Below are 15,503 nucleotides of genomic sequence, written 5' to 3'. Positions count from 1 at the left end.
AGCAGAGGTCCCTATTTTTTATACGGCAGGAAAAAAGTTATTTAACAAATTCAGGAATGATTTAAAATGTGATATTTCTTTTTAAATTATAATTACATAAACAATTATCTTAAAAGGTTTTCACTTTGTGGGCTTTTTTTTAGTTTGTATGGTATCACAATTTTTTAAATCTACATTTTGATTTATTAATGCTTATAGAGAATTTTTCACTTGTGGGTTATAACCATAGAGTTGTGAAATCAATTTAGGTCTTAAGAGTTTTTTGGTTTTTTGTTGTTGTTTTGGGCTGTTTTGTTTCTTTTCTAGTGAACTGCATTAGAATTATTAGTGTAAATTTAGAGGAATAAAGGTGAATGTTCATGACCTTAATTTGTTATATATATGTTTATGTGTATATCCTGGGTTATAGATGATGGCAGGTTGTGGCCCCCAAAATATGAAAGCTATTAATTTTACAGGTTTCTTTCTGTGATTCAGGTCGTATCATCAACAACTACGCCTTGAGCTATAAAGGTATAAGGGATGAAAATGAAAAGTTACAACAGTTCAAAAATTAAACTGAGGGATCTTATAAGAGAGAATTAATTAATAGATTGTTGAATGAGAGGTACAGATACTACCTATCATATATTGAGGCCTCAGACGTGCCAGCACTATGCTAATAACTTTACATTCATTTTTTCATTTAATTTTCACAAACAACCCTCTGAATTGTAGGTATGTTTGTTACCCCAGTTTTACCTTTGAAGAAATGAGGCTTAGTGAGGTAATATATTGGCTGGTTTGCCTGAAGACCACAGGGCTCTTGCTCTTAACCATGTGTTCTAGAGGAAAGAAACCCCCAGGCTGTATACCTGGGAAAGGGGAAGTGCACCTGAACCTTGAGGTGGGATTTGGTTAGATAAGGAGGAATTTTGAAAAAGCTTTTTAATGTAGGGGAACAGAGATATGAGCAAATTAACCATATAACTGGTAAAGTCTATATTCAGAGCATCATATTGAAATAATCAGTTATCTGTCTCCTTCTAGGCTGTATGCTCCAAGACCATTTGTTACTTTAATGTTTCCATTCCCTGTTGCCATGTCTGGCTCTTAAATATTGTTCAATAAAGTCTTTCAACATATGAATGCCCCTTATCCATGCCTCCAGAGAGAAGCAACTGGGAAAAGAATAGAGGCATCATTATTAGGTATTAATAGTGGATGACTATATTATTCCAGAAGTTGTCAATTTTAATATATCATAAAGAATATAACTGCGAAATACAATCTGCTGAAACTTCAGTGACTATTGTTTAGCCTGGCGTATAGATGGGGATAAAGAGAAGTGTATACTTCAGCTTTTCTTGTCCATTTAAAACCTTCCATCCATCAGAAGTACTATACTTGGTAAAGATAATAGGCCTGTTTTTTTAGTGTGTTTTGGAAACCTACTCAATGTTTTAAAGTCATTTTGTTTAATTAGGTAAAATATTTATTGTTTGAAGTGTATTTTTTCTTTTCAAAAATAGATTAGCTCTAGTGAGCTGTTTTTAGTTACATAAGCCAGTATATTTCTCAAGATATATTCATATCTTGAGTCAAAGAAATGTTTTTCAGAATGTCTGTCTTGTTTCATTCTTTGGTTAGAGTCGAAGGTTATATATGATATATGTATAGGAGCCAGAAATACAATAATGAATAAAGAAACACATATATAACTACTCTAAGAAGTAAAATGTGGACAATAGGTTTGGTACAAGCTATTAAGGGACAGAGAACAGAGATAGCACTTTTGGTTGGGAATGAAGGAGCACTTCATGAAAAGAAGTCTTAAAGGATAGACAGGCTATCCTTTGAATATGAACAAATAATTATGTAGTAAACAAATATCCTAAGATGTATGTAGCCTCATTAATTGAAACAGATTATATTAGTATTATGTTTTTAATGATTTAAATATATTTTAAACCATACATTGTGCTCCAGTCAGTCTGCTAAGGTGCAGTGAGTGGTTCTCAAATGTAGTAAAATGTCTGGGAAACATAAGAACAACTGGTACCTGGGTCCCCATTGTAGATCAGTTAAGTCAGAATGACTTCCTTGTACATTAATCAATTACCTATCACCATAGCCTTGTGAGGAAATCCAGGTTTTACTAATACAGGAATTAAATGACTTGCCCTAGGGACTGACCTGGAGCAGTTTGAATTCTCTGCAAACTTGTAAAATCATGCTGCGCCTGCTGGCTTGGCTACTGTGTTGAAATCAGTAACTATTCTGTCTATTCAGAGTAGATAATAATGTTGGGAGTTGCAAAGCAATCTAGAGCATGGAAATGTAGGGTGTTCTCTACTTTAGATAACACCTAATTTGCCTTTCTTCCTTATCAGCAGACACTTGGAATTGATATCCTTTATTGTTGTTTGTTTCTGATAGTGTATCCCTTTTCTTGATCCTCAGCTTGACCTCTCTGGAAGTGAAATGGGAGAATAAGGAACATTCTCTTGGTTGTGTCTTTTTGCCACAGTATGCTGTTCTTGGCTCTGTTCCTCTCCCTAGAGCCATCTCCTGTGCCTCTTCCTGCCTCTTTCCCCAAATGCTCAGATTTTCTTGACCTTGGGTTGCTTATTTACAGTGATGACAGCTTTCTAATCTTTGAAGATTCACATCCGTGGTCACTTACGTGTGATGAAACATTGGCTTAAAAAAAAAAAAATCACAAAACTCTAATACTACTTCATTTATCCCCCCCTTCTGTTTAGTTTTCCAGTATGTGTTTCCTCACATCTGATTGTGAGTTCATAGTGTAAAGGAACAAAGTATATGAATCATATTCTTGTCCTGTGTATGTCTTTTGCTCTAGAAATGCTTTTTGAATACATGGGTAGTTGAGTGAAAAGAGAAGGAGAGGTGGATTTCTGAGAAAACGCTTTATTTTTTCTGTTCACTCACTGTTCCTACCAATGAGAAGCTATATCTGCATTTTTAATATTATACGTAATAATGAAAGACTTAGTCCTGGAATAAAGTCAGAGTAATAAATTCCTGATCCTCTAGTGTTCTCTGCAAATTTTGCCTTTTTTATTTTTTATTTTTTCAATTTGATGCTGTCTTAGGAACAGAAGATAGTAAAGTGGGGAGGGAGGTTGGGTTTTTTTGTATTATTTTGTTTTCTGGTTAGAGGGAAGAATGTTTCAGGTATTTCATTGGTCATGGTTATTTTATTTGCTTTAAAATACTTGTCAGTTAGTCCTAGCTGTCGGGTATTAAGACATAGTTTAGAAAATTCTTATGTCTCACCATTTATTCAGATATTTTACATTTTAGTACAGTTTTATTGTTTTAGAATGTACTTCTTGCACATTTCTTTTAGAGAAATTTCTAATGAATCTTTTCGTTGATATTATGAGAATGGAACAGTTTTCCTTCATTCATCATTATTTTTAATCTGGGTGCCATACAGGAAGGCTACTGATTTCAAAAGACATATTCTGTGTATTTTCTTATGTAGTGTAAAAGTAGTTTTTTGTTGCTAGTTTTGGATGTCTTGGGGAAAATCCTAGTATTGACAACATCTTCTTCTACTGTTCCTGAAACAGTTGCCCCTATTTGTGTTTCCTAGGTTACTTTTTTAATCTCTACATTCAGAATAATGCTAAATAATAATAGTAAGAATAGTCATTATTGCCCTGAATCTGTCTGGTTTTAAATGTTTTAGACTTTTAAAGGTGGTTTTTTGCAAAAAGAAAAAAAAAGTTTTTTGCTTTTAAAGGAAGCGCCTCTTAGAGGGGGCATGCCTCAAGTCTGATATTAACCTTTAAGACTGTGTGTTTTTAAGTAATTTGGTTTCAAACACTTTGCTAGTATTTTCTAATTTATATTTTATTATAATCAGACTATTTGGCCAGAATAATGTCCATATTAGAATTAAGTGAGTTTTTCTTTGTGGCCTAGTTTATGACCAGTTCTATAAGTGTTCCACAGAGAGGGAAAAGAGGGCACAGTTTCTGTAATCTCACAATTCTTATTTGTCTTTAAAAGTCAGCTTTATTAATTACATGATTTTAATTACATTCAAAGTCTGATTGAAATGTTAAAGACATCCAGTCATTTATTTTGTTGCTGCTCTTCAGCACTTAAAGTTTTATTTTCCTCTTCAAGACTAGGTAGTAGGGTGTATTGTATACTTTTTTCAGAAGATGCATAATCCCTGGTTTTCTTTTTGTGATGTTAGTAACCATCCTACATTCTTTAGAGAATGCAAAATGCTTATTAGCTGAATTTCTCAAAAGAACTTTTCCTCCTGAACTATTGTTTACCCTGCGGTGCAATTCCTATAGGAACCAGGATAAATGTGACATTGGTTCTCTTTATTTACCAGCTTTTAAGATAATGATTTTGTTCCCTAGCATTCTTCAAATGCTCTGAGTTTTCTTTTGTTTGTATCTATATTTTTAGTAACATTATATTTAAACATTCATGGTAGTTAATTATCCTGATTCATGCTCTCTGGTGTCATTTTTTGGCTATTGAGAACTGTACAATTTGACTCCTGTTCTCTTTTAGATAAGGCTTTAAGGGGCACCTGGGTTAGGCATCCGACTTCGCCTCAGGTCATGATTGCACCATTGGAGTTCCAGTCCCGCATCTATGCTGACAGCTCAGAGCCTGGAGCCTGCTTCTGATTCTTTGTCTCCCTCTCTCGCTGCCCCTCCCCAGCTCATACTTTGTCTCTCTCAAAAATAAACAAACATTAAAAAAAATTTTCAGTAGGACTTTAATATTAAGTCTTTGATAAGAGGGCTGTTTTTATTAAGAGAAATGTAGAAATGCAGAAATATTGATTGCCTGATTTTAAACATTGTATTTTATAACAGAAATTTGATATGAAATGTTTTGACATGTTAATTATAAAAATAATGCCTTTTTATTTTATAAAGTTTGAATAAACAAAGGTATATAGAAGAGCATGAAAAACACTCAGTTGTACCACTCAGAGGTAACATGTTATAGTGTTTATCTTTTCATCTTAACGTATGATTATATGTTTTTATTTAGTTGTATTCATATGTATTTTGTATCCTGCTTTTTTTATATGACATTTCATTTCAAATCCACTAAATTTAACAAACTGTTCTCTTATGTTGGATTTCCAGTTTTTGGGGGTTTTTTCCAGGAAGATTATTGCAGGTGTACGTAGAAAAACTTTCGTATTTTGACTATGATATTCTGGATTTTTACTTAGGATATATTGCTAGATGTAGGATTTTTAAAAAGTCATCCATAAATACTTTTAAGTGTTCTAAAGGAACCTAGTTAAACTCTGGCCTTTAAATTTTAAAGTTAAAATTCCATTTTTTGCCTTTTGAGGAGGACTACCTGAAATAAAGCATTTATTTAAGGTTAAATGTTATTGCTGAATGTCTCACGTGTTTTATAATTACAAATAGTCTTTTTAAAAAAAATTTTTTTAACATTTATTTTTGAGAGAGAGAGAGAAACAGAGCACAAGATGGGGAGGGACAGAGAGAGAGGGAGACACAGAATCCAATGCAGGCTCCAGGCTCTCAGCTGTCAGCACAGAGCCTGATGCAGGGCTCAAACTCATGAGCTGTGAGATCATGACCTGAGCTGATAAGGTCTTAACCAACTGAGCTTAACCAACTGAACCACCCAGATGTCCCTATAATTACAAGTAGTCTTAATGTTGCTCTGAAATGATGTTAATTTCACTTGATAGGTAGATGTAGTTAGAACCTTAGAAACCCAGTGATTGCCTTGAAGAAAAATAACTAGTGAATGACAAAACTTGTATTGAAAATGAGTATTTTTAGCTTCTAGCAACCTCTGAATCTTAGTTCATTTCAATAATGTATAATTTTATATTTATACTATCTTCAGGATGTATAGTAGAAAAAAACTTTGATAGTATTGAACATCTTATTAATTACTCTTCCTGGTATGCTGCTGTCTTTCTTTACTCAAGATTAAAAGTTAAAGCATTTGATTAATACACTATAAGATTGTGAGGAGGAAGCAGTTAAAAAATGTGTTTGTGGGGTACCTGAGTAGCTTAGTCCGTTGAGCAGCTGACTCTTGATTTTGGCTTAGGTCACAATCCCAGGGTCCTGGGATTGAGCGCTGTGTCAGGCTCTGTGCTGAGCATGGTGCCTGCTTAAGATTCTTTCTCTCCCCCCACCCCTCTCCCCTGCTTACACATTCTCTCTCTCTAAAAAAAAAAAAAAAAAAAAAAAAAAAAATTTGAAGTACTTTTGTATTATCTTTAACTGTCCGTCCCCCACCCCACCCCCACCCCCACCCCACCCCCACCCCCACCCCACCCCCGTGAGAGGGTGGAACATAATGACTTGTCATCTGTATATTCTGGATAGTTTAAAAAATATTCTGTTCAAAAGATCAATCTTGACTGTTACCAAGGTTTTCAACTATTTTGAGACATCTAATAGTAATTTTTCGTTCTAAAATTTAATGTGAAAATTAATTGGAAAAAGAATAGACCATCTCTTAATATGGTCTAAAGTAGGATTTTTGAACATAAATACACAGAAAAACCAACTAAATTTCCTTTCCTTTTTTTTTTCTTTTTTTCTTACAGTTTTATTGCATTTCACACTCCTGTATATTTAATGGACTAGATTTAAGATGGAAGTCAGGAGTATACATTTTAAACAATCTAATGTGTAAGAAAACTAAGTAATGTCAGGCAATTTTTTGGGGGTGGCTGTACCATTTTATACACCCACCAGTAACATATGAAAGGTCTGGTTGTTCCACATTCTCACCCAAACCAGATATTATTAGGCTTTTTAATTTTAGCCAGTCTGGTGGGTGTAGTGGTACCTTACTGTGGTTTTAATTTGCTTTTACTGAGGAGTAAGGGTGTTGAGTACCTTTACATTTGCTTATTAGTCGTCTGGATGTTGTCTTCTGAGAAGCGCCTACCCGAGTCTTCTGCCTTTTTTATTGGGTTGTGTCTTTTTCTTACTGATTTGAAGGAGTTCTTATGTAATTTGGATATGAATACTTTGTCAGATGTATGTATTCCAAATATTTCATTGGGCTTTTCACTTTTAATAGTGTTTTATTGTGAATAGAATTTCTCAATTTTAATGAATACCAGTTATTAATTTTCATGTAGTACTTCTTTTGTTCTTCAGAAGAAATTTTCTTGGACTGCATTTTGAAAAATGCTGAGACAAGAACCATTTTCTGGCTGACAAGAACTATTTCCTGGTTGACAGGGAAAATAAAAGGTTTCTTTCTGAGTAATCCCCCTAACATCTCTCGTTTTGTCAGCAGTTCTACCTCCTCTAGGAATCCCCCTGTCTCTTTTCAGCATATTAAATTTGGGGCTCTGAATTTTACGTTCCTAATGTTAATAAGCACATAGTTGTCTTTCTACTGCGGTAAATGCAGTGGGCTGTAGCTAACTTCTTTCAGTGACTTAGGGCAGTATTTCCCAATTTTTCCACAGAAGTATCCTAGCCTCAGAGGAGAGTGAATGCAGGACCTCAGAGGTATCTAGCGTCCTGGCCAGACCTGAAGTAGCCACTGAAAGCAAGGGACATCTTTGAACTCTTCTGTGTGTGCTGCTTTAGGAATATATTTAGGAATATAGCTTTCATTTGAAAGTAGCATTTAATTGATTCTACCTTTCATTCCAAAATTTAAAGTGACATTGAGGGAGGCTGCAGGAGGTTATACCATGTTTATTCAGCTTTGAAGTATTTCAGGTAGCCCCAGGCTTAGGGTTTTTAGATATTGCCTTTACTAATCTGTTTACCAGTCCAGTGTGGTTAAGAAACTTGCACAGTAATTACTGGTAGAGGCAAAACAGTATCTCAGGTCTCATTGCTCTGCGTCCCATACTATCTGATCAACAGAGTACTAAGGTGAAATCACAGGATTATACCTTGAAACAACAGAAAAGAGCTGAATGAATAAATAAATACACAATAGTCTGAGAAAATGAAAAAGTGTGTTTTTAGTGGACCAAGAATTTTGAGGAATTTCTGGGAGAGAAAAGCAGTTAGATATTTTATTTTATTTTATTTTATTTTATTTTATTTTATATATTAAATTTTATTTAAATCCAAGTTAGTTGACATAAAGCATAATAATGATTTCAGGAATAGAATTTAGTGATTCATCACTTACATATAACACTCAGTGCTCATCCCAACAAGTTCCCTCCTTAGTACCTATCATCCATTTAGGCCATCAACCCACTCCCCTTCCCTCCAGCAACCCTAGTTTTCTGTATTTAAGAGTCTATTATGGTTTTCCTCCCTGTTTTTATCTTATTTTTCCTTCCCTAGATATCCTAATTTTAGAAGTTAAGTGTAAATTCAATTTGATCTTAGCTATCAGAGAAGTGCTAGAGATCATATAAGGAGTATTAATGTCATGTTTTCTGTTCATTTATATATTTGTCTGTAAAGTGGTCTTCCTCAAAGGATTTTATGATTTTTAAGTGTCCAGTCATTTGTTCTAAGTAAGTTTTTGATTACTTAAGTTTTTGTTACTTAGGCATCCCTAAAATATTCTGTAGTCATCCTTGCTTTTGGGGACGTTTTTTCCTTAAATTTGCTTGTAGTTGATGCTTTTGATGGCCTTGGTTCCCTAAAGTTAAAAGTACTGAAAATGTGTAACTTTGAGGTAAAATACTGTATTATTTTGGGTAGTAACTTAATTTTATTATAATTATGAGTTAACTCAGGAACACATAGTGTAAGTTATGTAACTTGCTGTTTTGTTACAGGATTCTAAGCAAACTATTATGTATTCTTCAAAGATTCTGTGGTTAAACAGTAAACTTCTATTATCTGTACTCTCTTGTTCTATTTTTTATATTGTGATATGCTGTTTTTAAATACTTTTAGGAGTTATAAGCTGATGATTCTCTTGAATGTGCCCTTGCTTAATAAAGGGAAGGGGACAGAGAAACTCCTTTCAAGGTTACTTATGACCACAGGCCAGTTAAGAACAAACAACAATAAGACAGTAGTGTTTTTAATTGGTCATTGAATGTTGATGAGAATTCAGTCATCATTATAAGCCTTTTGTTAATTATTATTGGGTAGTCTCTTAATTAAATACAGAATAATTCTTCCTACATAACAGTAAGTATAAAATGCTTAACATCAAGGACATTTGAAATTAAGGTATCACTATATATATATATATATATATATTTTTTTTTTTTTTTTTTTTTTTAAAGTTTATTTATTTTGAGAGCGAGAGAGAGCCTGAGTCAAGGAGGGGCATAGAGAGGGAAAGAGAGAATCCCCAACAGGTCTGCACTGTCAGCACAGAGCCCAACACAGGGCTTGAACCCACAAACTATGAGATCATGAACTGAGCCAAAGTCGAACGTTTAACTGGCTGAGCCACCCAGGTGCCCCACATATTTTCTTTATTGTGGCAAAAAGAGATAATTTTATCCTCTTAACAGTTTTTAAGTATATAGTACAGTATCATTAACTATATGTATGTTGTTGTACAACGGATCTCCAGAACTTTTTCATCATGTCTCCTGTACCCACTGAATAACTCCATTTCCCTGTGTGCCCCACCTCCACTTGTTCCTGGCAACTACCATTCTGTTTGTTTCAGTGAGTTTCATTGTTTTAGATACTGCATATATGTGGAATCATGCAGTGTTTGTCTTTTATGATTGGCTAATTTTACTTAGCATAATGTCCTCAAGGTTCCTCCATGTTGTAGCGTATGACAGAAATCTCTTTTTAAAAGGCTTTATAATCCATTGTGTGTGTGCGCGTGTGTATTCCACATTATCCTTATTTATTCATCCATCAGTGGACATTTACATTGTTTCTACACTTTGACTATTATGAAAAATGCTACTGTGAATATGGATGTGTCACCATACTTATTTTTGAAGGCTGTATTGATTTTTTTTTTTTTTTTTTTTTGCAGATATATTCGACTTTATGGGAGAAAATTTAGCAAAGAAGATCATGTTCTTTTTATCAAGTTATTGTATGAGCTGGTATCAATTCCAAAACTGGAAATCAGCATGATGCAGGGATTTGCCCGTCTCTTGATCAACTTGTTAAAGTAAGTAAATTTCCTATGGTTTCTGCTAACATTTTTTGGTTTGTTTCTTCAAGGTTTTAGGGAATGAGAGCTAAGTGTTCTTTGGTAAGAAGACCCAAGTCCCAAATTTCCAGTTAACAAAAAGATTGCAGAAAACTCTATCATAAGTTTAAGCTATATGTGTTAATTAATTAAAATTCCATCTCCTCGATGAAGCCTTCTGTTTTGTAGCAGACACTGAACTATATGTTACCTGATGTTTGTTTAAACTAGTTCTCTTATATATGTTGTAAGATCCTTGAGAAGACATGGATCATTTATTCTTTTCTTATTCCTGGAAACCCAGAACAATGCTGGAAACATTAAGTACTCCATCAATGACATGGAAAAATAAGAAATTCATTGGCAATAATGGTGGCACAAATGTAAATGCCCCTTTTTACCTGGTGCTCTTTGAGATGTGAGCAGCAGTAAGAATCTGGTGCATTGTTCTTCCTACTGCTGCGTTCTACCAATGAGTTGCCATGGATGGGGAAAAGCAAGGCCCACCAGGATGACAGCAACATTTAACGACTGTCCTTGTGTGGTAGCGGTAATATACAAACAACTGCACGTGAATATATGCATATATGTTTACTTTTTTTTTTTTTTTAATTAGGAAAAAGGAACTTCTTTCAAGAGATGATTTGGAGTTACCTTGGAGACCACTTTATGACATGGTGGAAAGAATATTATATTCCAAGACAGAGCACCTGGGATTAAATTGGTTTCCTAAGTAAGTATTTCCTTCAAGTACTTCTTTGGGAGCACTTGGGCCTTTTAGGATTTGGTCATAATTGATAAATAATTGGGTTATTTGAGATAAGCAAATACACATTTCAATGTGCTCATTACTATGAAACTTAACTCCTAAAACAATTTATTGCCTTCTTTAAACTATATCTGAAGTTGCAGTTATGAATTTCCCACCAGGATATCTGATCACTAATATTACCATGCTGAGCAAAGAAAACAGATTTTTGTTTGAAATCTTGAATTTTGTCATTGAAAGTAATACACATTTGGTATTCTTTATTATATATCCACATGTATTTTAATACTGCAAATAAAACAAATGCCTTGAGAAGAGGAGGTTGGCATATTCCAGGAGACACCCACATCACAATTAGAGAACCATTAGTTTCAGTGACTGTTCGTGAATGTAAGCTATTCGGATGCATGACTTCTTGATTTAGACATACTAGGATTATGAACCTCTGACTAATTCTGCCTTCTTGTACATGCCTCCTAGCTCTTCCAGATCTCTAATTTTGGTGTGTTCTGTATTTTATTCTGAATTTATGGAGTACAATATGATGATCTGTCCTTTTTGGTTAATTAATAGTGATTTTAGATTTGATCTAGCTCTTTTCTCAGTCTTAGCATGTTTGGCTTAAAGTACTCAAACTATTTGTGATTGAGGTTTATTTTTTAGGAAAATTTCTACAGTTTTCTTCAATTTATTTTTTCTCTACTGTTTGTCATACACATATGTACTCATTTCCAGAAGAACACCATTTTATACACTTGTATTATTTTCCTCTTTCTTTTTCATAAATTAAGCCTTTAAAGATTTGTTTCTTAAAAAATAAAAAATAAATAAAAAATAAATAAAAAAAATTAAAAAAAAAAAAAGATTTGTTTCTGTTGTTTCTCTCAATTCTAGGCATGTTTTAATTATTTCATGACTTCTTATAGTCTCCCCCTTTTAGTTCATTTAATCCACCACTCAGCTTCACCACTCAGCAGTCTTTGTTACACCCTTACATAGAATTTTCTGAAAAATGACCACAGATGGTAGATTTTAAAAGATTTTCAGGTCATAAATAAATAGCGAAATGATGTAAATGAAAAGAAGTTTTGAAAAATGACTATAGGTGATCCTGAACTTAGGCCCTAATTGGTTTTTGGACGGTGGTCACAAACAGAGTGGTAAGAAATCATTTCTTTCCTAAAGATTTCATGGGTTAAAACAAGGAAACCCATTTCAACCATAAAATGAACACAATTCACCATGAAACTAAGTGGTACATCATTCAAATATATTTTTATAAATATTTATTATGAAAACCCAAAATTTAGCATAAAAGCTTTATTATAAAGGTTCCTTTTGAGTATTTCTGCTGGAGGAAATATGGCACGGACTAGATTGACTGGGTCTTCTTAAAATAAGAGGCCATTTAGGCTTTCACTAGAATCAGCAATTTCAGGGAACTTTAAATGATGTTCAAAATCAGTTATCTTTTTGAAAATTTTCAGGCTGATTGTTCGGCTGCCTCAGAAAAATCTTTGGTAAATGATAGAGGAGAGAAGGCTATTTATTTCTTCAGTAATTCTTTCTTCTGGCTCCTGGGTGACTCAGTTAAGCATCCAACTTTGGTTCAGGTCATAATGTCATGGTTTGTGGATTCAAGCCCTGCATCCGGCTCTGTGCTGACAGCTTGGAGCCTGGAGCTTGCTTCAGATTGTGTCTCCTTCTTTCTCTCTCTCTGCCTCTCCCCTGCTTGTGCTCTTTCTCACAAAAATAAATAAACATTAAAAAAAAAAAAAATTCTTCAGTAAGTCCTTCCTGCAGTAAGTACTTCCTGCCCTGAGGTGTACCTTTTCAAAGACAGCTGCTTCCTTTTAAGTCTTGTGTGGTCGCTAATACTTATCTATGGCTTGCTTTCCTGGAAGTTTTGTCAGAACTTATCACACTTAGTATCAGTCAGTGCTTATAGTTCCTCCCCTGCATCTTGATACTGTAGTTATTATTACCATGTCTTTTCCTGAATCTTCCCATCATCTTTGCTCTCATGGAAACCTTCTTCCTTAAAAGTTTCACCATGAGGGCTGTATGGGTGGCTCAGTCGTTTAAGCACCCAACTCTTGGTTTTGGCTCAGGTCACGACCTCACGGTTTGTGAGTTCAAGCCCTGCATCGTGCTCTGTGCTGATAATGTGGAGCCTGCTTGGGACTCGCTCTTTCTTCCTCTTTCTGCCCTCTTCTGTTTGCGTGCACTCTCTCTCAAAATAAATAAATAAACTTAAAAAAAGAAGTTTCACCATGAGTGTTCTTGGTCTTTTAAAGAAACATCATGTATTTGTTGAAATCTTTGCTTGGTTTAAAGCAGGCAGCATCCACTTTTGTGTTCTGTAGTTAACTATTCTAAAATGAAATTCATAAGTAATATGACTTACCTATACTCTTTATCTGTACTCAATGACAAAAATCAATATAAATAATTTGTTAACCATAAAATGACTCCCATAATGGGAAGGTAGTTTATTATAAAACAATATGTGTTTTGAATATGCATGCAATATTACACGAAAAGACACAATATAGTATTGAGATTTTGCACCTACTTATAATGAGTAAGTTTGAATTTAAAAGCAAGAACATCAAAACGTTTTGTATAAGAAGTACAAGAGAATAAAAGCAGCATTATGAATGGACATTAAAGTAAAAACTAGCACTAGGATAAAGAATAACAAATAGGACTTACTTAAATATGACAAGAGAGAAGTAGCTTTAATTTCAGAGTACTGAGCTGGGGAAAAAGAAAGTATGATATTCTTACAGATAAGCTGGCCTTATTATATAGTGTCACAATAATTCTTTATGTAATGATATGGAATAGTGTACTTATTTGGTATCACAAAACATTATTCTTGAACATTATTAATTTGAAAGAAATAGAGGCAAAGGATGAATTTGGAAAAGAAATATTGATAAGCTATAGAGAATTTGTGCAGTGGGCTTCCAGTGACAGTATCAGTAAGATTGAAAACTAACAAGCAGTGCTAAAGTAAATTAATAAATAATGTCAGTATATAATTTTTGCAACATAAATTGCTTTATGTGCCATACCAAAAAGGATGACAATAACATAAGCATTTAAAGTGTTTATTTCTTTTTGAGAGATAATATGAAGCTTTTTAACAGCAAAATTACTAATGAAATTCTGTGATGCCATGTTTTATATCTGCTAATTGCCAATGTAATGACAGTTGGTTCTAAACTGTTAAAATAGTCTTCAATCTTAGTTGCATATTTCACTCTTCATGCGTATAGCATTGGCAGATCGAGTGTTGCGGTTGGAATTGCTAAGATAGTGTGATTTTTGGGGGGAGAGGGCGGGGAGTAATGAATAACCCTAGGTAAAGTTTTCAAGAAATCAAAATACTTACTTCAATTTATATGTTTATTATATTCCTAGAGATTCAGTGTCTGTTAAAACTTTACAAAAAATAATTAATGGTTAAAAACAGTTTACTTTTTACTTTACAGTTTACTTTTTTTAACTGGGTGGCTCAGTTGGTTACGTGTCCAATGCTTGATCTCGACTCAGGTCATGATTTCAGGGTTTGTGAGATGAAGTCCCACATCGGGTTCTGTGCTGACAGCGCTTAGCCTGCTTAGGAGTCTCTCTGCCCTCTCTCTCTATCCCTCCCCTGCTCTCTCTGGCTCACTCTCTCTCAAAATAAATAAATAAACTAAAAAAAAAAAAAAAAAATCCCGGTTTTTTAGTTTCCAAACCAGTGTTTTTTTTCCTGGACCAGTACTTTTCAAACTGTCCACTTAATACCTCCTCTTCCCTTGAGGCTTTGAGGTGTCTCTTAAAGTGGTCTAGTGTGAGAAATTTCTTGGAAATTTCACATGTTATTTTAAACATTGATATTGGTATTAGGCTTATAAATAATGTTTTCAGGGGCACCTGGCTGGCTCAGTCAGTAGAACATGTGACTCTTGGTCTCGGGGTTGTGAGTCTGAACCCCATGTTGGGTGTAGAGATTACATAAAATTAGAATCATTTTTAAAAAGTAGTATTTTCATAAGTAAAAATTCCTCCAATCTATATCTTGACTAAAATTGATGCCCCTGGAAGATGAACCATATTTGTTCTGTGGTTTGGATTGCTCACACCCGGGGGCTGTGTGTGCCATTGAATGGAGTACATATTGTGCTTTCTTTTTTTGTTTTTTTTTCCCCCCGATGTGTTTTTATTTTTGAAAGAGAGAGACATAGCGGGAGTAGGAGGTGGGCAGAGAGAGGGGGAGACACAGAATCTGAAGCAGGCTCCAGGCTCTGAGCTGTCAGCACAGAGCCCGACGCGGACCTCGAGCCCACGGACTGTGAGATCATGACCCAAGCTGAAGTCAGACACTCAACCGACTGAGTCACCCAGGTGCCCCTGGAGTACACATTGTGAAGTGCAGCTCTGTGATGCAGACACTTTTTAAAAATGGTAATGTGTTGTTCCAATTTAAAGGGATCACAAGAATACTAAGGATCTGGCACCACTTTTGAGGGGGATTTTGCTTGGTGAGAGGCAACTGTAGGACAAAATTAGAAACCTAATGTCTCTGTAAAAATAAGTAGAAGGAATTGTACTTAAAACACTTTTCAGGACTATAATT

The 15,503-nt window shown here is 34.5% G+C and overlaps 1 protein-coding gene across 3 annotated transcripts in view; it reads left to right on the top strand.

Annotated features, from left to right (window-relative positions):
* Positions 1-15,503, top strand: part of PSME4 (proteasome activator subunit 4) — a 98,978-nt gene that overhangs the window by 9,758 nt on the left and 73,717 nt on the right. For all 3 annotated transcript variants that reach the window (XM_042981389.1, XM_042981386.1, XM_042981390.1), the window contains exons 2-3: positions 9,943-10,083; positions 10,721-10,837. In XM_042981389.1, the coding sequence (XP_042837323.1) occupies positions 9,943-10,083; positions 10,721-10,837 (258 nt within the window). The remainder of the gene's footprint in view (positions 1-9,942; positions 10,084-10,720; positions 10,838-15,503) is intronic.

This window comes from Panthera tigris, chromosome A3 (assembly GCF_018350195.1).
Source record: "Panthera tigris isolate Pti1 chromosome A3, P.tigris_Pti1_mat1.1, whole genome shotgun sequence".
NCBI lineage: Eukaryota > Metazoa > Chordata > Mammalia > Carnivora > Felidae > Panthera > Panthera tigris.
Note: the sequence above shows the minus strand (reverse complement) of the source record. Positions and strands in the feature narration are given on the sequence as shown.